The sequence below is a fragment of the Cebus imitator genome, unplaced genomic scaffold (assembly GCF_001604975.1).
Source record: "Cebus imitator isolate Cc_AM_T3 unplaced genomic scaffold, Cebus_imitator-1.0 Scaffold791, whole genome shotgun sequence".
In the NCBI taxonomy this organism is placed as follows: domain Eukaryota; kingdom Metazoa; phylum Chordata; class Mammalia; order Primates; family Cebidae; genus Cebus; species Cebus imitator.
The window spans coordinates 259,237-285,793 of record NW_016108106.1 but is presented as its reverse complement, the minus strand read 5'-3'; the positions used below and the strand labels follow the sequence as shown (position 1 = coordinate 285,793).

Sequence of the window (26,557 nt, the reverse complement as noted above, 5' to 3'; positions counted from 1 at the left end):
TTTTTGGAGTTATTCTGGATGTTACCTGTCGTATATATAAATATATATACATATATATATATGTATATATATAGGTTTTTCTGCTTCTTACATGGAGCTCTTACTAAATCTTTGTTTTAATGTGCAGAGATAAAATTTAATGTCCCACTTTTTTGTGTTTTTAAATTTGTTTCATGTATTTGATGTTATATGCAAGAAAACATTGCTGAAATCAATGTCATAATCTTTCTTCCTATATTTTCTTCTAAATATCGCATAGTTGTAATTCTTACCTTTAATTATTTAACTCATTCAACGTAGTTTTTGTATATGGCTCAGGGGAGGAATCCAACCTCAGTTTCTTTGATGTGGATGTAAAGTTTTCAAACACCATTTATTGAAAAGACTGTATTTTTCTTATTGTGTGATTATAGCAACATTGTTGAAGGTCATTGGAGCATGTACACAATGGTTCATTTTGAGTTCTGGATTCTGTTCCATCATCTATTTGTCTTCTTGCAAGTACCACACTTTTTATTTATTTAGTTTTATCTTTCCTAAAAAAAGTAAGTGTTGTGCCTGCAACTTGTTCTTGTTTTCTAAGAATGTTTGGGCTATCAATGGTCCTTTGAACTTCCATGTAAATGTAAGAATTGTAAAAAATATTTCTTCACAAGATGTCATTTTTATTTTCAGGATAACATTGAATTTGAATATCACTATGTGTAGTGTGGTCATTTAACAATATTAAATCTCCAGACATAGAGAAGAGTATGTTCAAGAATGTGTTAAGTTTCATATAGTTTTGGATTTGGCAAATTTGCTTCTGCTTTTGGTGTCTAGTTTTGTTACATTGATATAAAAGGATGTGTTGTAGAATTCAGTGTTGTGTAATGCGCACTAGGCTCAATACTTTGATGACAAAATGATCCATACAAAAAACCTCATGACAGCAGTTTACCTGTATAAGAAACCTGCACATATCCCCTGATCTTTTAAAATAAAGAAAAAAAAAAGTTGTTTTGCATTCTAACAGGTTGTCCATGAAACAGTAGCTACTCATTATCTTCTCCACTTAACTGATGACACAGTTGAGTCAACTTTCTGTTTGAGTTTAACTACTTTAGGTATCTTACATAAATGAAATTATATTGTTTGTCTTTTTGTGCCAGGGCTTCTTGCACATAAAATCTTAAAAATGTGTCCTTGTGGATTTAACAAAATTTTCTTCTTTTAAGAAGCTGAATAATATTTAATTATTTATGTATTTGAAATGGTCTTTTTTTTTAATTACATTTTAAGTTTTGGGGTACATGTGAAGAACATACAAGATTGTTGCATAGGTACACACATGGCAGTGTGGTTTGCTGCCTTCCTACCCATCACCTATATCTGACATTTCTCCCCATGCTATCTCTCCCCAACACCCCATCCCCCGCTGTACCTCACCTATTTCCCCCTAACAGACCCCAGTGTGTGATGCTCCCCTCCCTGTGTCTATGTGTTCTCATTGTTCAACACCCGCCTATGAGTGAGAAAATGCGGTGTTTGATTTTCTGTTCTTGTGTTAGTTTGCTGAGAATGATGGTTTACAGGTTCATCCATGTCCCTATAAAGGACATGAACTTATCGTTTTTGATGGCTGCATAATATTCCATGGTGTCTATGTGCCACATTTTCCCTGTCCAGTCTATCATCGATGGGCATTTGGGTTGGTTCCAGGTCTTTGCTATTGTAAACAGTGCTGCAGTGAACATTCGTGTGCATGTGTCCTTATTGTAGAATGATTTATAATCCTTTGGATATATACCCAGTAATAGGATTGCTGGGTCAAATGGAATTTCTATTTCTAGGTCCTTGAGGAATCACCACTTCACTTTGTAGCAGTTGTGAATGGCAGTTCGTTCTTGATTTGGCTCTCTTTAAGTCTATTATTGGTGTACAGGAATGTTTGTGATTTTTGCACATTGCTTTTGTATCCTGAGACTTTGCTGAAGTTGCTTATCAGTTTCAGGAGATTTTAAGCTGAGACTATGGGGTCTTCTAGATATACAATCATGTTGTCTGCAAATAGAGACAATTTGACTTCCTCCTTTCCTATTTGAATACCCTTTATTTCTTTTTCTTGCCTGACTGCTCTGGCTAGAACTTCCAGTATTATACAGTTAGTGCTCAACTCACGACCACGGTCGGCACTGCGGACCGGTCGTAACACGATTTGGTCGTAAGTTGAGCAGGCTATGTATACAGTTGAAATGGTGCACGCGGAGATGGTAGTGCTGCCGGAAGCTGGTCCGCACTGTCGTACGCCCAGCTGGGCAACGTTTGCGCTGCCAGACGCAGAGCAGTCGTGGCTAGCGATTGTGGTCGTAAAGTCGAATGGTCGTAAGTTGCATAGGTGGTAAGTCGATCAATACCTGTACTGAATAGGAGTTGTTAGAGAGGGCATCCTTGTCTAGTGCTGGATTTCAAAGGGAATGCTTCCAGTTTTTGCCCATTTAATATGATACTGGCTATTGGTTTGTCGTAAGTAGCTTTTATTATTTTGCGATACATTCCATCAATACCTAGTTTATTGAGGGTTTTTAGCATAAAGGCTGTTGAATTTTGTCAAAGGCCTTCTCTGCATCAATTGAGATAATCGTGTGGTTTTTATCTTTGGTTCTGTTTATGTGGTGAATTATGTTTATAGACTTACTTATGTTGAACCAGCCTTGCATCCCCAGGATGAATCCTACTTGATCATGGCCGATAAGCTTTTTGATGTGCTGTTGCCATTGGTTTGCCAGTATTTTATTGAAGATTTTTGCATCTACGTTCATGATGGATATTGGCGTAAAGTTTTCTTTTCTTGCCGAGTCTCTGCCGAGTTTTGGTATCAGGATTATGTTGGTCTCATAAAATGATTTGGTAAGGATTCCCTCTTTTTGTATTGTTTGGAATAGTTTCAGAAGGAATGGTACCACCTCCTCTTTGTATGTCTGGCAGAATTCAGCTCTGAACCCATCTCGACCTCAGGTTTTTCTGGGTGGTAGGCTCTTAATTGCTGCCTCAACTTCAGACTTTGTTATTTGTCTATTCAGGGTTTCAGCTTCTTCTTGGTTTAGGCTTGGGAGAATGCAAGTGTCTAGGAATTTATCCATTTCTTCCAGGTTTACTAGTTTATGTGCATAGAGATGTTTGTAATAATCTCTGATGATGGTTTGAATGTCTGTGGAATCTGTGGTGACATACCCTTCATCATTTTTGTTTGTTTGTTTGTTTTTGTTTTGTTTTGTTTTGTTCTTTTGAGATGGAGGTTTGCTCTTGTTACCCAGGCTGGAGTGCAATGACGCGATCTCAGCTCACCGCAACCTCCACCTCCTGGGTTCAAGCAATTTTCCTGCCTCAGCCTCCCGAGTAGCTGGGACTACAGGCACGTGCCACCATGCCCAGCTAATTTTTGCATTTTTAGTAGAGACAGGGTTTCACCATGTTGACCAGGATGGTCTCGATCTCCTGACCTCGTGATCCACCCGCCTCAGCCTCCCAAATTGCTGGGATTATAGGTGTGAGCCACCGTGCCCGGCCTCCCTTTATCGTTTTTTATTAAATCTATTTGATTATTCTCTCTTTTCTTCTTTATCCGGCTAGTGGTCTATTTTGTTGATCTTTTCGAAAAACCAGCTTCTGAATTTATTGATTTTTTTGACGGGTTTTTTTTGTGGCCCTATCTCCTTCAGTTCTGCTCTGATCTTAGTTATTTCTTGTCTTCTGCTAGATTTTGAGATTTTTTTTATCTTGCTCCTCTAGCTCTTTCAATTTTGACGATAGGTTGGTGATTTTAAATCCTTGCTTCTCGTGGGCATTTATTGCTATATTATTTTCCTCTAGAGACTGCTTTAAATGTGTCCCAGAGATTCTGGTATGTTCTGTCTTCGTTCTCGTTGGTTTCGAAGAACATCTTTATTTCTACCTTCATTTCATTTTTTATCCAGTCAACATTCAAGAGCCAGTTGTTCAGTTTCTATGAAGCGGTGCGGTTCTGAGTTACTTTCTGAATTCTGAGTTCTAACTTGATTGCACTGTGGTCTGAGAGACTGTTTGTTAAGATTTCCGTTCTTTTGCATTTGCTGAGGAGTGATTTACTTCCAATTATGTGGTCAGTTTTAAAGTAGGTGCGAGGTGGTGCTGAGAAGAATGCATATTCTGTGCATTTGGGGTGGAGAGTTCTGTGACTGTCTATTAGGTTTACTTGGTCCAGGTCTGAGTTCAAGTCCTGGATATCCTTGTTAATTTTCTGTCTCATTGATCTGTCTTGATATTGCCAATGGGGTGTTAAAGTCTCGCACTATTATTGTGTGGGAGTCTATAAGTCTCTTTGTAAGTCATTAAGAACTTGCCTTATGTATCTGGGTGCTCCTGTATTGGATGTGTATGTATTTAGGTTCGTTAGCTCTTCTTGCTGCATTGACCCTTTTACCATTATGTAATGTCCTTCTTTGTCTCCTTTGATCTTTGTTGGTTTAAAGTCTATTTTATCAGAGACGAGAATTGCAACTCCTGCTTTTTTTGCTCTCCATTTGGCTTGGTAAATCTCCCTCCATCCCTTTATTTTGAGCCTTTGTGTATCCTTGCATTTGAGATGGGTTTCCTGGATACAGCACACCGATGGGTTTTGGCTTTTTATCCAATTTGCCAGTCTGTGTCTTTTGATTGCGGCATTTAGTCCATTTACATTTAGGGTTAATATTGTTATGTGTGAATTTGGTCCTGACATTTTGATGCTAGCTAGCTGTTTTGCCCGTTAGTTGATGCAGTTTCTTCATTGTGTTGATGCTCTTTACCATTTGGTATGTTTTTGGAGTGGCTGGTACTGGTTGTTCCTTTGTATGTTTAGTGCCTCTTTCAGGAGCTCTTGTAAAGCAGGCCTGGTGGTGATGAAATCTCTGCGCACTTGCTTGTTTGTAAAGGATTTTATTTTTCCTTCATTTATGAACCTTAGTTTGGCTGGATATGAAATTCTTGGTTGAAAGTTCTTTTCTTTAAGTATGTTGAATTTTGGCCCCCAATCTCTTCTGTCTTGTAGGGTTTCTGCTGAGATATCTGCTGTGATTCTGATGGGCTTCCCTTTGTGGGTAACCCAACCTTTCTCTCTGGCTGACCTTAGCATTTTCTCCGTCATTTCAACCCTGGTGAATCTGACGATTATGTACCTTGGGGTTGCTCTTCTTAGGGACTGTCTTTGAGGTGTTCTCTGTATTTCCTGGACTTGAATATTGGCCTGCCTTGCTAGGTTGGGGAAGTTTTCCTGGATAATATCCTGAAGAGTATTTTGCAGCTTGGATGCATTCTCTCCGTCACATTCAGGCACACCTATGAAATGTAGATTAGGTCTTTTCACATAGTCCCATATTTCTTGGAGACTTTATTTTTTTTTTACCCTTTTTTCTCTAATCTTCCCTTCTCGTTTTATTTCATTGAGTTGATCTTCGACCTCTGGTATCCTTTCTTCTGCTTGGTCAATTCGGCTGTTCAAACTTGTGTATGCTTTGCGAAGTTCTCATGTTGTGTTTTTCAGCTCCATTAATTCACTTATATTTCTCTCTAAGCTGTTTATTCTTGTTAGCATTACACCAAATCTTTTTTCAAGGTTCTTAGTTTTTTGCATTGGGTTAGAACATATTCTTTTAGCTCAGAGAAGTTTGTTATTACCCACCTTCTGAAGCCTGTTTCTGTCAATTCATCGCACTCATTTTCCATCCAGCCTTGTTCCCTTGCTGGTGAGGAGTTGTGATCCCTTGTAGGAGGAGAGGTGTTCGGTTTTGGGTGTTTTCATCCTTTTTGCGCTGGTTTCTTCCCATCTTTGTGTATTTATCCATCTGTTGTCTTTGTAGTGGTTGACTTTCAGATTGGGTCTCTTGAGTGGACATCCAGTTTGTTGATGATGAAGTTATTTCTTTCTGTTTCTTAGTTTTCCTTCTAATAGTCTGGCCCCTCTACTGTAGGACTGCCGAGGTCCACTCCAGGCCCTGCTTGCCTGGGGATCACCTGCAGCGGCTGCAGAACAGTAAGGGTTGCTGCCAGTTTCTTCTTCTGCTATCTTTGTCCCAGAAAGATACCTGCCAGTTGTCAGTCTGATCTGTCCTTTATGAGGTGACTCTTTGGATATATGGGTCAGGGAGCTGCTTGAGGAGACAATCTGTCCTTTATAGGAGCTCAGGTGCTGAGCTGTGAGCTCTGTTGTTCATTCAGAGTTGCTGGGCAGGTAAGTCTGCTGCAGCAGAACTCATAAACGCCCTTTTTTTCCCCAGGTGCTCTGTCCCAGGGAGTTGGGGCTTTATGAGTTTCTGTTGTGATGCTGGCTTTTTTCGGGGCTGCCCTGCCCAGCAAGGAGGCAGCCTAGTCACTGTCTGCCTACAGAGGCTTTGCTGAGCTGCTGTGGGCTCCCCCCAGCTGCCTTGTGAACTTCCCTGCAGTCCTGTTTATACGGGTGTAGTTAGAACTGCCTCGGCATTGGCAGGCTCCCTCTGCAATGGCAAAATACCTCTGCAATGGCAAAATACCTCAGTAATGGCAGACGCCCCTCCCCCATAGAGCTGGACCGTCCCGGGTTCAGCTGTGCTTGCTGTGAAACTCTCAATCCAGAGCATTTCCAATTGCTCTTTTTTTGTGGGGATGGGACCAGCTGAGCCTGATCACCTGGCTCCCTGCCTCAGAGCCTTTTTGTTGTTGTTGTTGTTGTTGTTGTTGTTGTTGTTGAACGGTTGACTGTCTTCCAGGTGTTCCAGTCACCTGTTGAAAAGGCACCAGGATCTGTGTGATTTCCCATGCGGCGACCCACTGCACCAGCTGAAACAGCAGCACTGAGATTCATGGCACTTTTTTGCCCAGAAATCTCCTGGCCTGGCTCCCTGTTTCAGTCCCCTTTTTAATCAGATGAAAGAGTGACTCTGCCTTCCCAGAGCTCCAATCGCTAGCTAGAATGGCGCACGGACCTGTGTATTTTGTGCAGAGAACTGCCACGCCAGGACACTGGACAAAACAGCCACAGGGGCCAAACCAGCCGCTGTGGCAACCTGTGGGGCTCCTCCACCTGGGAATCTCCTGATCTATGGGCAATAAAAATCCGTCTAGAAATGCCGCATCCACTCACCCTCTGCACTTTCACTGGTAGCTGCAATCCTGAGCTGCTCCTAATTGGCCATCTTGGATCCCCCCCTGAAATGGTCTTTATTCATTTATTTATTAAGAAAAGTTGGTTCTTTCCACTTACTTGTTTTGGAGCTAATGCTACCATGAGTATAAATGTGTAAATTAGTCTTCATTGAATATGTCTAATGGATTATTTATGGGCTGTATTCTGTTTCACTGGTATTTTTAAATTGAATTACAAACTATTTCAATTACTCTAACTTTATAATAGGTTTTTAAAATCAGGATGTATGATGCTTCTGATGTTGTTTCTTTTTTTCTTTAGTTCTGATACAATTTTAGGATTGCTTCTTATATTAATGCAAAATATGTATAGCTGTCATCCAAAGTATACCACCATTTCCTTCAGCACTTTATGTCAGGGGAGACAAAACTCATCTTTGGACAGTCCCTCGTAAACCAGGAATGTAGACATATTCTACATTTTTCTTTCTCTCCTGAGAAGAAGCATAGAACTGGGAGTTTCTCCTGTTTGTGCCATGCTGTATTGGGAGGAGATAGGGCTGTACTGGGCATATGTAATAAAATTTTTCTTCTCTTCTACATATTTTTTGGCATTGTGCTCAACCAAAGTAGTACAAGTTTTTAACTATGTTCAGGAATTCTCACTAAGGCAATATGATCAACGTGCTGTTAAGTTCATATATCTATGAAGAAATTAGGACCAGTGATGTTTGTTTATAAGCTTTTCATTTTAAATTTATATTTCATTATTATTTTAATTTTTGTGAGTACATAGTAGCTCTGAGTATCTACGGGTTATATGATATTTTGTTGAAGGTCTGAAATGCATAAAAATCACATCAGGGTAAATGGTTATTCATTGCCTCAGGTATTTGTTCTTTGTTTTACAGACAATATAATTACATTCTTTTAGTTATTTAAACTTGTACAGTTAAATTGCTTGTGACTCTAGTCATTCTGTTTTACTGGCAACTACTAAATCTTACTCTTTCTAATTATTTTGTACCCATTAACCTACCCCACTTCCCCCCAATCGCTCACTATACTTTTCCAGCCTCTGGTAACCATCATTCTGCTATCTCCATGAATTAAATTAATTTAGTTTTTAGCTCCAGCAAATGTGTGAGAACATGCAAAGTTTGCCGTCATGTGCCTGGCATATTTCTCTTAACATTATGACGTTTAGTTCTATCCATGTTGTTGCAAATGACAGGATCTTACTCCTTTTTATGAATGAAAAGTACTCCATTGTGTATTTGTCCCACATTTGCTTTATCCATTGATCCATTGATCCACTTAGATTACTTCTAAATCTTGGCTGATGTGAACACTGCTGCAATAAAAATGGAGGTGCAAATATCTCTTTGATGTCCTTATTTCTTTTATGTACATACCTAGGAGTGGGATTGCTGCATAATATAGTGGCTCTGTTTTTCATTTTTTGAGGAACCTCTAAGCTGTCCTCCATAGTGGCTATACTAATTTACGTTATCACCAAGAGAGTACTAGAGTTTGCTTTCCTCTTGTCAAATTGTTCTGGCTGGCACTTTCAGTACTATGTTTAATAACAGTGGTGAAAGTTTGCATCTTTTGTGCCTCTTGTGTCTTGTTCAGGTGCACACACCTTATCAGAATGTCTTTGGGTTTCAGTTCCCAACTTTACAAGGTGAACACTTTATAAGGTAACTCGTCCTCAGCCATCCTGTTGTCTTTTCCTGGTCCTAGGTTTCAGAACTGTCTGGGAAGACCGCAGATGTCCACAGTGTCTAGGGAGTAACAGCTACTGCATCATCTCCTCATGGTGGACAGCCTGAGGTTTGGGTGGGAGCCTCAGGGAAGCAGCTGGGTGTCCTGGTGCTGAGAGCACTCTTCTGGTTTACTCTTCATCCAAAAAACCAAATCCTTGTGGCATTAAGATTTTCTGTCTCCAAATCTAGTGTCCATATTTTGGAGACACATTGCTGGTCAGCCAATGGAATGCAGATAATGAAGGGAAAGTCAGAAATAATTCCTACCATATGAATTTTTTCAGAATTGTGAAGGGAAAAAAAAAAGTACCCCAACAACAAGGAATGTTCATCCTAGCAAGATGATACAAGGACCTGCAAAAAAAAAAAAAAAAAGTACTTCAGGCACACAGTATCACACAATGCAGAGGCCCTTGGGAGGATAGTCATTGAGTATTTCAATGAGCTGGATGCGGGTGGGAGGATTTATATCATAGGATGGCCTGACTTGCCACTTGAGTCAGACATATTCTAACTTGGGTTTGTCATCTTGAAAAGATTGTTTACTTATTTCACCTTTCATTCTTATTAACTACAATGCATTTTATTGGTAGAGCTTGAAGAGTAGGAAGATATTCTCAAAGAGGCATAAAAATGTGAATTTGAGAAAAATCAAGTGATATACTTGTCAAAAATTCTTATTTTCAGTTTTTTTCTTGAGCATGGGTAGTAAGTTTCTGAAATTTGTACATTTTGGGAGTTATTTCACATAGAATCTCAAGACCTAGTTATAAAAATATTACTGGGTGAAAAGAAGTAGGAAAAGTTCCTTTTCTTTTATGGCTACAGAAAACTGAATACTTTTCCACAAAACATTGTAATAGATAAATTGGTGATTTATAGAGATTTGCCAAAACATCAGTTTCTTTTTTCTGCATGGTGAAGTATTTGTGATAGTGGATAAGTCTACTCTGTATCCTGTTATCTACATATCTGAGTTGAATGTTAAGTTCTATGGACTAGGACTTGACATTCCTGGAAATGCTCATAAATGATTGCTTAATTGTTTGTTATTATGGAAATGCCTAAATGACATGTTTGCTGTCTGAAATGGATATTTTGGCTTTTCTTGTTGAAGTATAAAATGTTACAGCCGGGCGCGGTGACTCAAGCCTGTAATCCCAGCACTGTGGGAGACCGAGGCGGGTGGATCACGAGGTCAAGAGATCGAGACCATCCTGGTCAACATGGTGAAACCCCGTCTCTACTAAAAATACAAAAAATTAGCTGGGCATGGTGGCGCATGCCTGTAATCCCAGTGACTCAGGAGGCAGGGGCAGGAGAATTGCCTGAACCCGGGAGGCGGAGGTTGCAGTGAGCTGAGATCGCGCCATTGCACTCCAGCCTGGGTAACAAGAGCGAAACTCCGTCTCAAAAAAAAAAAAAAAAAATGTTACAATTTCTATTTCTCCTATGAACATAAGCATTGAGTTTGAGGAATTTTGCTGGATTCTTAACAACACTGAGTTCTTTTAATTTTTATTTATTTTATTATTTTTGAGACAGAGTCTTACTCTACTGCCAGGCTGGAGTGCAGTAGCGCAATCTCAGCTCACTGCAACCTCCGCCTCCTGGCTTCAAGCGATTCTTCTGCCTCGGCCTCCTGAGTGTCTGGGACTATAGGCGCATGCCACCACGCTAATTTTTGTATTTTTAGTAGAGACGGTGTTTCACCATGCTGGCCAGGATGGTCTCGATCTCTTGACCTGGTGATCTGCCCACCTTGGCTTCTCAAAGTGCTGATATTACAGGCGTGAGCCACCACGCCCAGCCACTGAGTTCTTTTTAAATAAAACAAAGGGAATAACCTTGACTGGAAGTCAGACCTAATCCCTTTAACTGCAGGGTAAATCCAGTCTTGACACTGTCAAAGGAGGTAATCAATAGCCCAGTGGTTACTTAGTGGGAATCCTAACCCTAACCCTAACCCAGTCCCTTCCTGCAGGTGTCCCAGCTTGGCTCAAATTAGACATGGAAGGAACGTTTATACTGAGAAGCTACAGATCCCTGGAAAGCTGAGGATCAACAGGCAGATGCTGTGAGAGTTGGGATGGGAGGAGGTTTGTGGTGTCCTGAAAGGGTATAATTGTTACTGTCATAGAGCTGTTCCCTAGATATTGTCGAATAATTTCCAATGTAAGTAAGAAGTGACTATTCTAAGGAGTACTGCAATGGGGAAAACACCAAGCATAAGACCTACAAGCATCTCCTAAATGAGGCAGAAAAGGGCTATTTTTCATACAGGGGAGCAAACAAGATTAGAAAGAAGGTGAGAAGGAGAGGGCAGAATGGAGAATGGCAAAATCAGATTCAGGATTAGAGAATGTTTCACCCTGAAGTCAGCAGCCTTTTCTTGGGAGGGGCATAAATAGGGGTTGTATGCTGGCTCAGACTGAAGGTGGAACAGACACCAGGGGCCTGGGGGAAGGAGAGAAACTTAAAGTTTGGTTAACCAGTACTGAAGACAAAAGTATTTAATTGTTTATGAGGGAAAAATGAGAATTTAGAGTCCGTTAATTTGTGATATCTAAAGAAGGAGCATCATCTAAGTCAATGAGAAGGTTATTTCTTAGCAGTAAGCTTTTTTTATAGGACACAAAGGATTTGGAAAGACCATAGTTAGAAAACTACTAAGATTCACTACCCACCTCCTTTTTTCCCCCACTTTTGTTTGTCCTATGTATTTTTTCCCTTTGGCTTTTACTGCATTGTACCCAACGTTAACCTGGTAAATATACATAAAGTGTTTCTGCTAAGTTCTGTGAGTAGTTTTATCAAATCCTTTGAGGGAGGGAGTTATGGAAGCACATGATTTTTTCCCTTTAGCTTAGTGATTTGGGGGCCCCAAAATTTATTTTCCTTTCACAGTATATTTATGTGATCCTATATTGGGGGGGGGTGTGTGTGTGTTCATTTTTTGAAACAGTCTTGCTCTGTCACTCAGACAGGAGTGCAGTGGTGCAATCTTGGCTCTGCCTCCCAGGTTCAAGCAATTCCCTTCCTCACTCTCGAGTAGCTGAGATTATAGGTGCCTGCAACCACACCTGGCTTGTGTGTGTGTGTGTGTGTGTGTGTGTGTGTGTGTGTGTGTAGTAGAGATAGGGTTTCACCATCTTGGTCAGGCTGGTCTTGAATTCCTGACCTCATGAGCCACTGCCTCTGGCCTATATTTTTTATTGTTATGTTATTTTGACAAATTAGCCTCTTATTACCATATAGTGAAGTTCTTTTTTTTATGACAGATTTTTTTTTTCTAGAAGTCTCTTTTGTCTGATATGGCCACTCCTACACTTTTTTTTAGTTATTATTGGCTTGGAATAGTCTCATCCTTGAACCATTAACGTATGTGTGTCCTTAAATCTAAAGTAAGTCTTTTGTGCACAGCATATTGTTGATTTTACAAATCTATTTGGACATTTTGTGAGTGTTTTAGTTTATTTTTTACCTCAATAACAATATCCTAGAGTTGGTAATTTATAAAGAATAAAAGTTTGCTTAGCAAACAAACTTGTTTTAAGTAAATAGCTTTCTGAGATCTGTATTTTATTTTATTTATGTATTTAGAGACAGGGTCCTGCTATATTGATCAGGCTGGTTTTGACCTCCTGGGCTCAAGTAAAAGTTAACTTCTATGTGTAGAAAAATTAAACAGTTGTATTCCCTTCAACACTTTTTGTCACACTTTACAATTTTTATATAGTATGCCCATTAACAAATTATCGAGGCTATATGTATTTTAATACTTTTTTGTAGCTTTTATATCAGAGTTAAAAGTGGTTTATGCAGCATTGAGTTTTATAGCCTTCTACGTTTGACTATATATATTTTCCAATAAGATTTATACTTTTATGTTCTCTTGTTTTAAGTTAGAATTCCATTCTTACAACTTAAGAAATTCTTATTAGCATTTCTTGTAAGACAGGTCAAGTGAATATAAATTTCCTCAACTTAACTTGTTTAACCGGAGAATATCTTGATACTTCATTTCTAAAGAACAGCTTTGTCAGGTATAGTCTTCTTAGTTGTCAAAGTTTTTTCTTTTTCTCTCTTCATCTACACTTTAAATAGATGATCTCACTCCTATCTAGCTTGCATGGTTTCTGCTGATAACCTTATAGGGGTTCTCCGTATGAAAAAACTTCCTTTTTCTTGCTTCTTATTTATTTATTTATTTATTTATTTATTTATTTATTTATTTATTTATTTATTTATTTATTTTTGAGACAGAGTCTTGCTCTGTCATCAGGCTTAAATGCAGTGGTGCAATCTCAGCTCACTGCAACCTCTGCCTCCCGTGTTCGAGATTCTCCTGCCTCAGCCTCCTGAGTAACTGGGACTACAGGTGTGCACAACCACGCCCCAGCTGGTTTTTGTATTTTTAGTAGAGATGGGATTTCACCATGTTGTCCAGGATGGTTTCAATCTCCCAATCTCGTGATCCGCCCTTCTCAGCCTCCCAAAATTACAAGGCATCAGCCACTGCACCCAGCCTAGGACATATGTTTAAACAAACTTTTAAAATTTTTATATTTTTAACCTCCCAAAATATGTACATTTTTACAGTTTATTATGCAGTTTGGGCCCAAATACTTTATTCATTCTTTAATTCTTTTTAAAAAAATTATAATTAGGAACTTTCAAATCATTTAATTTTAACTTTGCTGTTTGTTTTTTTCCCGTATAACTGGCTCTTGTTAAAGGTTTCTCTTAAATTTTTTATTTCTTTTATTGCATTCTTCACCTCCAGCATATCCATTTGGTAGTCGTTCTTTACTATAATTGTAATTTTGTTCATGCATTCTTGTTAAAAAATATATATATATATATATATATTTTTTGCATCTCATTGAGATTCTTAAAGATAATTATTTTGAATTCTTAGCCATTTTTTACATCTGTGTTTTATTTTAAGTGGTTGCTGGAGCATTTTCAGTTTCCTTTGGTGATGTTATGTTTGCCTGATCCTTTAGTATCTGTAAAGGCTTGTTTTGATGTTCTTGCTTCTGATGGAACAAATAACCTGTTTCAGTCATTATAATTTGGGGAGGTAAATACTTCTCCTGTTGGATCTCTGGGCTGATGATATTTCCACTGAGATTGCAATTAAATGCATTGGATCCAGGTCACATAACTACTACTGGGTCTGCAGTGAAATTCATGCTTGCCAGACCTGTTATCAGGCCATCAGTCAGTTGTGGATTCTGTCTTATTTTCTGGGAAGACTAACTTTCTTTAAGAACATGATCAGTAATACCAGCAATGAGAAAAAAAAATCTCCAGTTATATATGCAGATGGGAGTGCTGATACAATAAATGTGAGCAGGTCTGGCTCCTGCTCTGTGGCTCTTGCTGGATGTTTCAAAATGCTCTAATCTAGTCATTGCACAGGTTCCTAGATGAGCAGTACTGACACTTGATCACAGCTGAGAGGGTGTAGAACTGATTCATATAGGGCTGTTTTAGGATACACAGCTGAGACCAAAGTCTTCAGGTATGTTTCTGGGTTCATAGTCTTTCTCCCTTCCAGATTTCTGGGTTGGCAGGTCTGCTCCCAGACTCTAGCTGAAGGGACTAGAGCTGGGTTATAGAACTGCTTCACGATTCACAGTGGGAATAAAGTCAGCCACCATGCCTACAATGGCATATATAGGTGTGCTTTTTGGCAGGTCCCAGGTTAGTAAAAACTGCTTCTGGACTTTGGTTGTATGGACTTGGAGCCAGGGTATAGTGCCACATCAAGCTTCTCCATCAAATATTGGCAAACCTATATCCAAGGGCACAGATGGGTGTTTCTCTCTGTGGGTCCCTATGTGTTTGGAATTTCTCCCACACCATGACTGACTTGTGCAAGGGATGGATTTGGGGCTAATTCAGAGATTGCAGACAGAAACAACATCCAAAGGCCTTTCACCTGAGACACAGGACATAATGAATCTTCCTAGGTGTCTTGGCAGATGGTGCTAGTGGTGGAAACAAAACCAAATGTTTTACAGCTAATTCTGCAATAAGGATTGGACATATTTTTTATTCTGTACCCGGGACTATGATGGGTAGGCATGCACATGCCACTCAAGGGCATGCCCTCTTAATACAGCCCTCCACAGTCTTGGGTTCTTCTGTTTTTATGATACATCTATATTACATTCAATATTGTATAGGTCAGAAATTTTCTATTGTTTCAACTCCATTTTACTGGGGAGTTTTTTCATGTAGGTTCTCCTCAATTATGTGTATTTTTGTTTTAATCTTTATATTTGCATGGTAATTTTAAACTCTTTACCTTTTATGACCCTGTGGTGTTTAATTCAAATAAAAGTCATTGGGTTTCACTCTGAGCAAATTAAAATAATATATATAAATCAGACATTTCTATTGCCTATAAAAAAGTTACCTATGTGGTATTTGCCGATATACATATTGCCCCTACGTTGTTTGTAAATTATTTATTCACTTGGGTGGTCATCAGTGTTTTCTTGTGTAGGTGAGTAGTCAAAGAAACAGTGTAAAATTATCACCTATTTGATTATAAGTTATTCTATGAGATAAACACTTGTTATTTGAAGGCGATTTTTGAAAAATGTAACGTTTTTAGGTAGATATAAATATTTGTGATAAAAACTTAATAGTGCTAAGTTAAACATTTTCTCTTTCTTTTTTTTTCCCCCCAAGACAGAGTTTCACTCCTGTTGCCCAGGCTGGAGTGCAGTGGCGCGATCTTGGCTCACTGCAGCCTCCACCTCCCAGGTTCAAGCGGTTCTGCTACCTCAGCTTCCCGAGTAGCTAGGATTACAGGCATGCACCAACACACCTGGCTAAGTTTTTATTTTTAGTGGAGATGGGGCTTCTCCATGTTGGTCAGGCTGGTCTTGAACTCCCAACCTCAGGTGATCCACCTGCCTCAGTCTCCCAAAGTGCTGGGATTATACAGGCGTGAGCCAACGCACCCAGCCAACATTTTCAAGTATACAGTCTAATGGTGTTAAGTACATTTACTTTATTTTGCAGTGGATTTCTAGATTTTACCTTACATAAGTAAAGTTTAATACCCTAAAAACAATAAGCTACCTTTTTTTTCTCTTTCTCCAGCTCCTGAGGAATACCATTTTACTTACTGTTTCTATAATTTTATAATTCTCAGTGTAATTATATAATGTCTGTTTGATTCTCTTATTTTACTTAAGGTAATGTTCTCAGGCTTTGTTTTATAAGATGTGTCAGAATATCTTTCTGTTTTAAAATGAAATCATATTTCATTGTATGTATATGCCAATTTTTAAAATCTGATACTGATAAAGGAACATTTGTTTTATTTCCAGTAATTGTCTTTTGTAAATAATGATGAATGAATATACATGTGTAAATATCCATTTAAAGTCCTGCTTCAAACATCCTTGGGGTATTTTGAATACAGTGATAGTATCATGTATATGTCCATATTTTTTGTTTTCTGAGGCTTTGATGTTGTATCCAAAAAGTGATTGCCAAGACTGGTTGCATGAAGCCTTCATCAAATATGGTGGGGTTTTTTGTTTTGTTTTGTTTTTGGAGACAAGAGTCTCTCTCTGTTGCCCAGGCTGGAGTGCAGTACAATCTCGGTTCAGTGCAACCTCCTCCTCCCGGTTTCGAGCAATTCTCCTGCCTCAGTCTCCCAAGTAGCTGGGACTACAGGTGCGCACCACCATGCCTGGCTAATTTTTGTATTTTTTAGTAGAGATGGGATTTCACCATATTGACCAGGCTGGTCTCAAACTCCTGACCTTGTGATCTGCCTGCCTTGGCCTCCCAAAGTGCTGGGATTACAGGCATGAGCCACCACTCCTGGCCTCCTTCATTATATATGTTTTTACTAGATTCCACGCACGTGTGAGATCATGTGGTGTTTTTCTTGATGTATCTGGTTTATTTCATTTAAGGTAATGGCCTCCAGATTCATTCATGTTTTTGCAAATAGAAAACTTTTATTCGTTTTTGTACATTGAATAGTATATTTTTGTGTATATATAGTACTTTTTAAAATTCATCTGGTTTTGGACATTAGCATTTGGATTGATTCCATATCTTGGCCATTGTAAATAGTGCTATAAAAAATATGGGAATTAGATATCTGACATACTTCTTTCATTTTCTTTAGCTACAAAGAAAATAGAATTAACATATGCTCCAGCAACACTGTTTAATTAAAAAATTAAAAATAAAACCACCATGATACAGGAACTTACATTTGTGTGTGTGTGTGGTCATCACTGTTTTATTGTGTAGGTGAGGAATCAAAGAAACAGTTGTAAATTACCATCCATTTATTGCTTAAATATATGTTATCGTGTGATACATTTTTTTTTTAATAATGGCCCTACTAACTCACAGTCTTACCAACCATGTGTTAACTTTTCTGTACATTCTCACTAACATTTTTTTTTTGTCTAATTAGTCATTCTAACTGGAGTAAAGTGGTATATTATTGTGGCTTTGATTTGCATTTCTTTGATAATTAGTAATGTTGAACGGCTGTGCATGTACCTTTTGGCCATTTGTATTTCTTCTTTAGAAAAATATCTTTTAAAGTCTCTTGCATATGTTTTTAATTGAGCGTTATTTTTGTTGTTGGTTATATTGTAAGTTTACCTTGTCATGTATATTTTGCAAATATATTCTTTCATTCTGTACATTATCTCTTCACTCTGTTTTCTTTGCTGTGCAAAACACTTTTAGCTTATTCTAATCTCATTTGCATATTTTTGCTTAATTTGTTTGTGTGTGACTTAAAGATTCTTTGCCCTGTAATTTGTGGTAAAGCATTCCTCTATACTTCAAATAGCTTTATAGGTTTGAGTTTCTCGTTTAAATCTTTGTGATTGAGTTTTTATATCATAATAGGTAGGGGGCCTAGTATTGTTTTTGTTTGTTTGTTTGTTTGTTTTAATTATCATGTGGTTAACTAGTGTTTCTAGTAACATTTATTGAAAAGACTGTTTTTGTTTTTATTTTTCCAAATGTGTGTTCTGTGGACATCTTTGTTAAAAATCACTTGGCTCTAGGTTCGTGAATTTATTGCTGGGCTCACTGGATACTTTGATATCTCTATTTTTATGCCAATATTATGCTGTTTTGCTTATTATAGCTTTATGGTATATTTTGGAGTCAGGTAGTGCAGTGCCTCCAGCTTTGTATGTTTGTTTGTTTTTGCTCATGATTACTTTGGCTATCTGGGGGTGTTTGGTTGTTCCTTATACATTTTAAGCTAGTTTTTTTCATTTCTTTGAAAACAGTCATTTCTTTGGTATTTTGCTAGAGGCTGCATTGAATCTGTAGAACAACTTGGGTAGTGTAGCCACTTATAACATTATTTCAGTTCATGAGCAAAAAAATATTTTTTAGATTTTCATGTCATTTTCAGTTTCTTACTAATGTTTTTTACGTCTCATTATAGAGAGTGTTCACCTTTTTAATTAAGTTTGCTGCTAGACATCTTTATTTTTTATTGTGGATGCAGAAGCAGCATTGGGCAAAATTGAACATGTCTTTGTGATTTTAAGAACTCAACAAATTAGGTATAGATGGTATATACCGCAACACAATAAAGGCTGTATATGACAAATTGATGGCTAATATACTGGACAGAAAAGAGCAGAAAACTTTACTTTTCAATTTTTTCATTTTACTTTAAGTTCTGGGGTACATGTGCAGAATGTGCAGGTTTGTTGCATAAGTATACACGTGCCATAGTGGTTTGCTGCACCTGTCAACCCATCATCTAGGTTTTAAGCCCTGCATGCATTAGGTATTTGTCATAATGCTCTCCCTCCTCTTGCCCCCCCATACCCCCAGTAGGCCCTGGTGTGTGATGTTCCCCTCCCTATGTCCAGGTGTTCTCATTGTTCAACTCCCACTTATGAGTGAGAACATGTGGTGTTTGGTTTTCTGTTCCTATGTTAGTTTGCTGAGAATAATGGTTTCCGGCTTCATCCATGTCCTTGCAAAAGACATAAACTCATTTCCTTTTTATGGCTGCAATAGCAGAAAACTTTTTATCTGAGATATGGAACAAGATAAGGATGTTTTCATTTTATATTAAAATTGTGTATGACAATATTTCACTGTGTACGCTTTGTGGAAGCACAAGTCAAATATGGATCAGTGATATGTCTATTTCCAATATAAGAAACTATCTGCATGCATATTGTTCCTTATTGTTTATGAGTTGTATACTTGTTCTGGTTTTTTTTTAATACAGTGGTGATTTTGCACTGCCTAGGTGAGTCACCATTGAAATTCTTCTAATTTTATCTGCCATTTATTTATAAATCTATGGTTTTACATCTTCCCACTGTATCTGTTTTAGCTATTCTTTTTTTTTTTTTTTTTTTTTTTTTTTTTTTTTTTTTTTTTTTCTTGCTCGGTCGCCAGGCCGGAGCACAGTGGCACAATCTCGGCTCGCTGCAGCCTCTGCCTCCCAGGTTCAAGTGATTCTTCTGCCTCAACCTCTTGAGTAACTGGGACTACAGGCGTGTGTCACCACCCTGGCTAATTTTTGTATTTTTAGTAGAGACGGGGTTTCACCATGTTGGCCTAGATGGTCTCAATCTCTTGACCTTGTGATCCGCCCACCTTGGCCTCCCAAAGTGCTGGGATTACAGGCATGAGCCACCGCACCCAGCCTTAGATATTTTAATTGTCATCAAAACACATAAACTTTATAATCTTAAATAATTTTAAATATTCAGCTTAATCATATATTGATGTTGTTATTCACTGTATCTCTAGAATATGTTTATCTTGCAAAGCTAACACCCGGTACACAACTACCTTTTCTGTTTTTTGGCCCTTTACAAAAACAATTCTGTTCTCTATTTTAGAGTCAAACTGCTTTAGATATCTCATGTGAGTTGATTCATATAGTTTCTCTCTCTTCGTGGTTGACTTCATGTTGCACAATGTCATCAAGATTTATCCTTATTATACATGTTACAATATTTTTTGCTTTTACACACTGGAGTAATCTTTTATTATTTCATTATCTTTATCTGTTTATGTGGTGAGAGAAATTTGCATGGCTTTCATTTATTTGCTTTCAGTAACAATGCTACAATAATTATGAATGTACAAATTATTCTTCATGTGACCATATGTGTGAGAATGTATATTTTTGCTGGATTTTATATTGATCTGGCTGTTCAGCTGTATACCCATGCCAATTTTTTTTTAATTCTTTAGCTTTGTATGTGTTTTGATATCATGAACTGTGGTGCCACCAACATTGTTTCTCTTTTTGAAGATTGGTAGATGCTTCACTGTCCTTTGAAATTTTGTATAATTTGGGGGTTGCTATTTCTATTTCTGTAAAAATTTAATTAAAAATTTGACAGTTTGCATTTAATATGCAGATTACATCAAACAGTCTAGATATCTTCATAATATTAATTATTTGAAACTTTGAATAAGAGCATGCTGAAGAGTATGGTGTTTAGTTTCTATAAACATGTCAATTTTTTAGTTTTCTTTGTTGAGACAGAGTTTTGCTCTTGTTGGCCAAGCTGGAGTGCAATGGCGGGATCTCAGCTAACCACAATCTCCACCTCCCGAGGCCATATATGACAAGTGATTCTCCTGTCACAGCCTCCCTAGGAACTGGTATTATAGGCATGCCCAGCTAATTTTGTATTTTTAGTAGAGACAGGGTTTCTCCATGTTGGTCAGGCTGGTCTTGAACTCCCAACCTCAGATGATCTGCCTGCCTCAGCCTCCCAAAGTACTGGGATTACAGGCATGAGCCACTGCACCTGGTCAGTTTTCTTTTTGTTTGTTTGTTTGTTTGAGACAGAGTTTTGCGCTTATTGTCCAGGCTGGCATGCAGTGGTGCAGTCTCAGCTCACTGCAACTTCCGCCTCCCGGATTCAAGTGACTCTCCTGCCTCAGGCTCCCGAGTACCTGGGATTACAGGCATGTACCACCACGCCCAGCTAATTTTGTATTTTTACTAGAGACAGGGCTTCTCCATATTGGTCAGTCTGGTCTCAAACTCCTGACCTCAGATGATCCGCCTGCCTCAGCCTCCCAAAGTACTGGGATTACAGGCATCTGCCAGCATGCCTGGCCCAAGCTTTCTTTTTTTAATTAATTTCTATTCTCATTCCAGTTTGATCATTAAGTGTAATTTGTAAATTTTTGATTTTAAAAAATTTGTTAAGACTTTTTTGTGAGGGGAAGGAAAGAAAAATAGACTTTTTTGTGGCCTAACACATTCAGGGAGAATATTGTTTGAGCTATTCATATTCAGAAGGATATGTATTCTCTGCTGTTGTTGAAGAGTGTTCTCTACAATTCTGTTCGGTATAATTGTTTTATACTGCTTCAAGTCTTCTATTCCCTTATGAATATTCTGTCTTTTTTGATTATTCATTATAGAAATTGAGGTATTAAAACATCTTACTATAATTATATTGCTCTCTATGTCTGCTTTACTTCTGTCAGTATTTGCTTTATATATTTGGAACTCTAAGAGAGAGAGACACACACACACACACACTAATATAGGATATACAGACATTTTTCAGGGATTCCAAGTCAACATTTTTATCATAGTTTGATGTTCTTCTTTGTCACTTATGAGCCTTTAGTTAAAATATATTTTATGAAATAGGACAGTTTTTGACTTAAGATGTACTTTGAGTAATATGATTTTGACCTCTTCTATTTTATTATTTGCCTCAAGTTTTTTTCTTTCATCTTGCCTTTTTCAATCTCCTTTAATCATTAGATCTCAAGTGACTCTTGTAGAAAAGCAAGTTGTATCTTGCTTTTTGATTTCTTAAATTATTTGGTGCATGTATTTCGAATGTAAAGTTTACTTTGTAAATATTTAAATAATTTGCTGAAATAGAAAGCCTTATTCATGTTATTAATTGTTTCACTCGATTATCGTATCTTTGTCCCTTATTATTTTTCTGCCTTTTGTGTCCTTTTGATTTTTGTATTGATAGAATTTTACTTCTTATTTTTTTATGTATCTATACAGATACTTACTTTGTGGTATCTTGGAAAATACATAAAATTTCTCAAAGTATAACCTTAAGTTGCATTTGAAAATTCTTCCTCATTATATCTGCCCTTGACTTTGTTATTAATTTTACTAATTATATTTTAATGTTGTGTATTAACAGATCATGGTGAATAGTTTATGAACATTTTATGCTCTTTAAAATTTTAGAGAATAATTAAAATGTTTTCTGCACTATCATAATAATGGTACAGAACCTTACATTTGTATATGTGCATGTCTTTATCAGAAAGTTATGTATTTTCTTATGATTATGTTTTCTTGCATCATACTGTTTTCAGTGGAAGATACTTTTCTTCAGCATTTCTTTTGTAACGCAGGTATTAACGCTAATACACTTTTTCAATATTTGGTTCTCTTGAAAGTGCTCTACTTTTTCTTCATTTTTAGAACAGTTTGGCTGGTTTTATTATTCCCACTTAGAAGCTGTCTTTCAGCATTTTAACTATATCATAATTCCCTCTTGTCTAAAAAAAAATTGTTGACAGATTCAGTGACTATCTAAGACCACACTTAAAATTACACATCACTTTTATCTTGCAGCTCCTAAGATTCTCTTTCTTTGACTTTTGAAAATTTGCTTATATGTGTACCTTTTTTTAAATCTGTGTATGTATCCTAGTTGAAGTTTGTTGAGCTTCATTTTTTACATCCTTCTCTTTTGAAATTTTCTGTCATTATTTTTGTATTTTTCACCTCCACAATTTGTTTTTTATATTTTTTATGTTTTCATTGATAGTCTTACTTTTCTTGTTATATTTACTTGTATGTGTTCCCATTTAGCTCACTGAGCATTATTCAGGTTAAATTTTTAAAATTTGTACATCTTCATTTTTTATGGTTGTTTTCTGAAAAGTTTTAAATTTTTTAATTAGGCCATGTTGCCCTAATACTTTGTATATATTGTAATATTTGCTTGTTATTTGAACATTAACATAAAGCTGTGACAATATTTACAATGTTACTTTGTCCTGACATAATCTGAATCCAATTGTCTTTGCTGGAGACAATGGGAGCCTCTCATACATCTAAGGATGTGTCTTGTCTGGAATTTTAGGTTTATTGTTCGGTTTAAAGGGTTTGATCATGTTTCTTCTTAACAGTCTCTAATCACTATTCTATCTATTCCCTGTACTTAATACTGCAGTCTGCTCCTGAAACATTTGGTCTTAACAGACCCAAGCTATTCTTCCAAAGTATACCACCATTTCTGTCAGCTGTCTCTGTTACTGGAGACAGAAACCAGATTTTGTAAAGACCGCCACAAACAAGAAGTAATGATATATGTGTCAGTATATTTCTTCTAAATAAGAAGCCAGAAGTTGAAAATTTACTCCTGTAGGCATTGTGCTATATTGGGGAGGAGAAAGAGCTGTGGTGGGTAAATGTAACAAACTTTCCTTCCTGTTCATGTGGTTCTTGGCATTGTGCTTACCGGAGGCATTCCATAGAATTAACTCATTTAAAAATTTTGCAACAAGGCATTTTGGTCAGTATATTTTTGTTACAATTATATGTCTGTGAAGAAATTATAACCTGTGATACTTTGTTATGCTAGCTTACTAATGTAGTTTGTATACGTTTTATATATTAGATTCATAAAGTATATTCATATGAATCTAGTAAGTGGGATAATTTATTTTTATTTATTTCAGCTACGTGTTCTCCTTTCACCCAAGACCTTTCACCAGTTCAGGGGACAGAAGATTCTTTCCATAAACGTATACTGAGAAGATGTGAGAAATGTGGACATGAGAATTTACGATTAAGAAAAGACTATAAAGGTGTGAATAAGTGTAACGTGCAGAGAGGAGTTTATAATGGACTTTACCAATGCTTGTCAATTTCCCAGAGCAAAATATTTCAGTGTAATGCATGTGTTGAAGTTTTTAGTAAATTTTCAAATTCAAACAAACAGACAAAACACACTGGAGAGAAACCCTTTACATGTACAGAATGTGGCAGATCATTTTACGTGTCACACCTAACTCAACATACAGGAATTCATGCTGGAGAGGAACCCTGCAAATGTGAAAAATGTGGCAAAGCCTTTAATAGTTCCACATCCCTTACTAAACATAAGAGAGTTCATACTGGAGGGAAACCCTACACGTGTGAAGAATGTGGCAAAGCCTTTAGACGGTCCACAGTGCTGAATGAACATAAGAAAATTCATACTGGAGAGAAACCCTACAAATGTGAAGAATGTGGCAAAGCCTTTACACGGTCCACAACGCTGAATGAACATAAGAAAATTCATACTGGAGAGAAACCCTACAAATGTAAAGAATGTGGCAAAACCTTTAGATGGTCCACAAGCCTGAATGAACATAAGAATATTCATACTGGAGAGAAACCCTACAAATGTAAAGAATGTGGCAAGGCCTTTAGACAGTCCAGAAGCCTGAATGAACATAAAAATATTCATACTGGAGAAAAACCCTACACATGTGAAAAATGTGGCAAAGCTTTTAACCAATCCTCAAGTCTTATTATACACAGAAGCATTCATTCTGAACAAAAACTTTACAAATGTGAAGAATGTGGCAAAGCCTTTACTTGGTCCTCATCCCTTAATAAACATAAGAGAATTCATACTGGCGAGAAACCCTACACATGTGAAGAATGTGGCAAAGCCTTTCATAGGTCCTCACATCTTGCTAAGCATAAGAGAATTCACACTGGAGAGAAACCCTACAGATGTGAAGAATGTGGCAAAGCTTTTAACCAATCCTCCACTCTTATATTACACAAGAGAATTCATTCTGGGCAAAAACCTTACAAATGTGAGGAATGTGGCAAAGCCTTTACACGGTCCACAACTCTGAATGAACATAAGAAAATTCATACTGGAGAGAAACCCTACAGATGTAAAGAATGTGGCAAAGCCTTTATATGGTCCACAAGCCTGAATGAACATAAGAAAATTCATACTGGAGAGAAACCCTACAAATGTAAAGAATGTGGCAAAGCTTTTAACCAATCCTCAGGCCTTATTATACACAGGAGCATTCATTCTGAACAAAAACTTTACAAGTGTGAAGAATGTGGCAAAGCCTTTACTCGGTCCACAGCCCTGAATGAACATAAGAAAATTCATTCTGGAGAGAAACCCTACAAATGTAAAGAATGTGGCAAAGCCTATAACTTATCCTCAACCCTTAATAAACATAAGAGAATTCATACTGGAGAGAAACCCTTCACATGTGAAGAATGTGGCAAAGCCTTCAATTGGTCCTCATCCCTTACTAAACATAAGATAATTCACACTGGAGAGAAATTCTACAAATGTGAAGAATGTGACAGAGCTTTTTCTCGGCCCTCAACCCTTACTGTACATAAGCGAATTCATACTGTCAAGGAACATATTTGATAACATAGTTGAATGACATTGCTAAGTAATTTTTTCTTCCAGTGTCTTTAAACAAATAAATTCAAGAATATTGTTCCCATATGATTAATTTGTATTCTTTTTTGTTTTAGATAAAATTATTTTTAAAAATTTTTGTAGGTACATAGTATGTATATATATTTATGGTATATATGGGTTGTTTTGATGGGGCATACCACATGTAATTATCACATCAGAGTAAATGAGTTATTCATCACAAGCATTTATTTGTATTACACACATTCCAGTTATACAATTTATTTATTTTGAGATGGAGTCTCGCTCTGTCATTCAGGCTGGAGTGCAATGGCACAACCTGGGCTCCTTGCAATCTCCACCTGCCGGGTTCAAGCAATTCTCCTGCCCCAGCCTCCTGAGTAGCTGGGACGCCCAGCTAATTTTTTGCATTTTTAGTAAAGATGGGGTTTCATCATGCTGGCCAGACTAGTCTCAATCTCCTGACCTTGTTATCCACCCATATTCGCCAACAAAATGCTGGGATTACAGGCATGAGCCACTGCACCCAGCCACTTTACTTTTAACTTTATAATTATTTTTTTGCTTGTTATTTTATGATTATAGTATATCAGAGTATACAGCTAGTGCTCGACTTACAACCACAATTGGTTCCGGTAGACCGGTCATAACACAATTTGGTCGTAAGTTGAGTAGGCTATATGTACAGTACTGTGAAATGATGTTATAAAAATCTTTGTCGGCCGGGCGCGGTGGCTCAAGCCTGTAATCCCAGCACTTTGGGAGGCCGAGGCGGGTGAATCACGAGGTCAAGAGATCGAGACCATCCTGGTCAACATGGTGAAACACTGTCTCTACTAGAAATACAAAAATAAAAATAAAAAATAAAATAAAATAAAAATCTTTGTCATATTTTATCATAATTTTCTTTCATTATTGTTATATATCATAATTTTCTTTGTTCATTTTATGCCATTTGTATCATCTCTACACCATTTTGTTTTTTATTTTTACATTCGTCAGGTTTAAGTAAAACACTACATTACCAGTACAACTGGTTTAATATTTGCAAAACATACAAAATTACAAAATACAGGTGTAAAAAATACCATAGGAAACATTTTCTCAATTGCAAAACATATCAAAATATAATGTACAAAACATTTTATTGGCCGCTGGTGCTTGGCTGAGGATCGTTGATGTGGTCACCTC

General features: G+C 37.3%; 1 protein-coding gene across 2 annotated transcripts in view; it reads left to right on the top strand.

Annotated features, from left to right (window-relative positions):
- LOC108297307 (zinc finger protein 595) overlaps nt 1–25,432 on the top strand; it is a 39,862-nt gene extending 14,430 nt beyond the window's left edge. The window contains exons 4-5 of one of the 2 annotated variants that reach the window (XM_017520019.2): nt 16,377–16,440; nt 23,634–25,432. In XM_017520019.2, coding sequence (XP_017375508.1) covers nt 16,377–16,440; nt 23,634–25,351 — 1,782 coding nt within the window. In that variant the 3' untranslated portion in view covers nt 25,352–25,432. The remainder of the gene's footprint in view (nt 1–16,376; nt 16,441–23,633) is intronic. The other variant, XM_017520017.2, reaches the window with a different exon arrangement.
- The last annotated feature ends 1,125 nt before the right edge of the window (nt 25,433–26,557 follow it).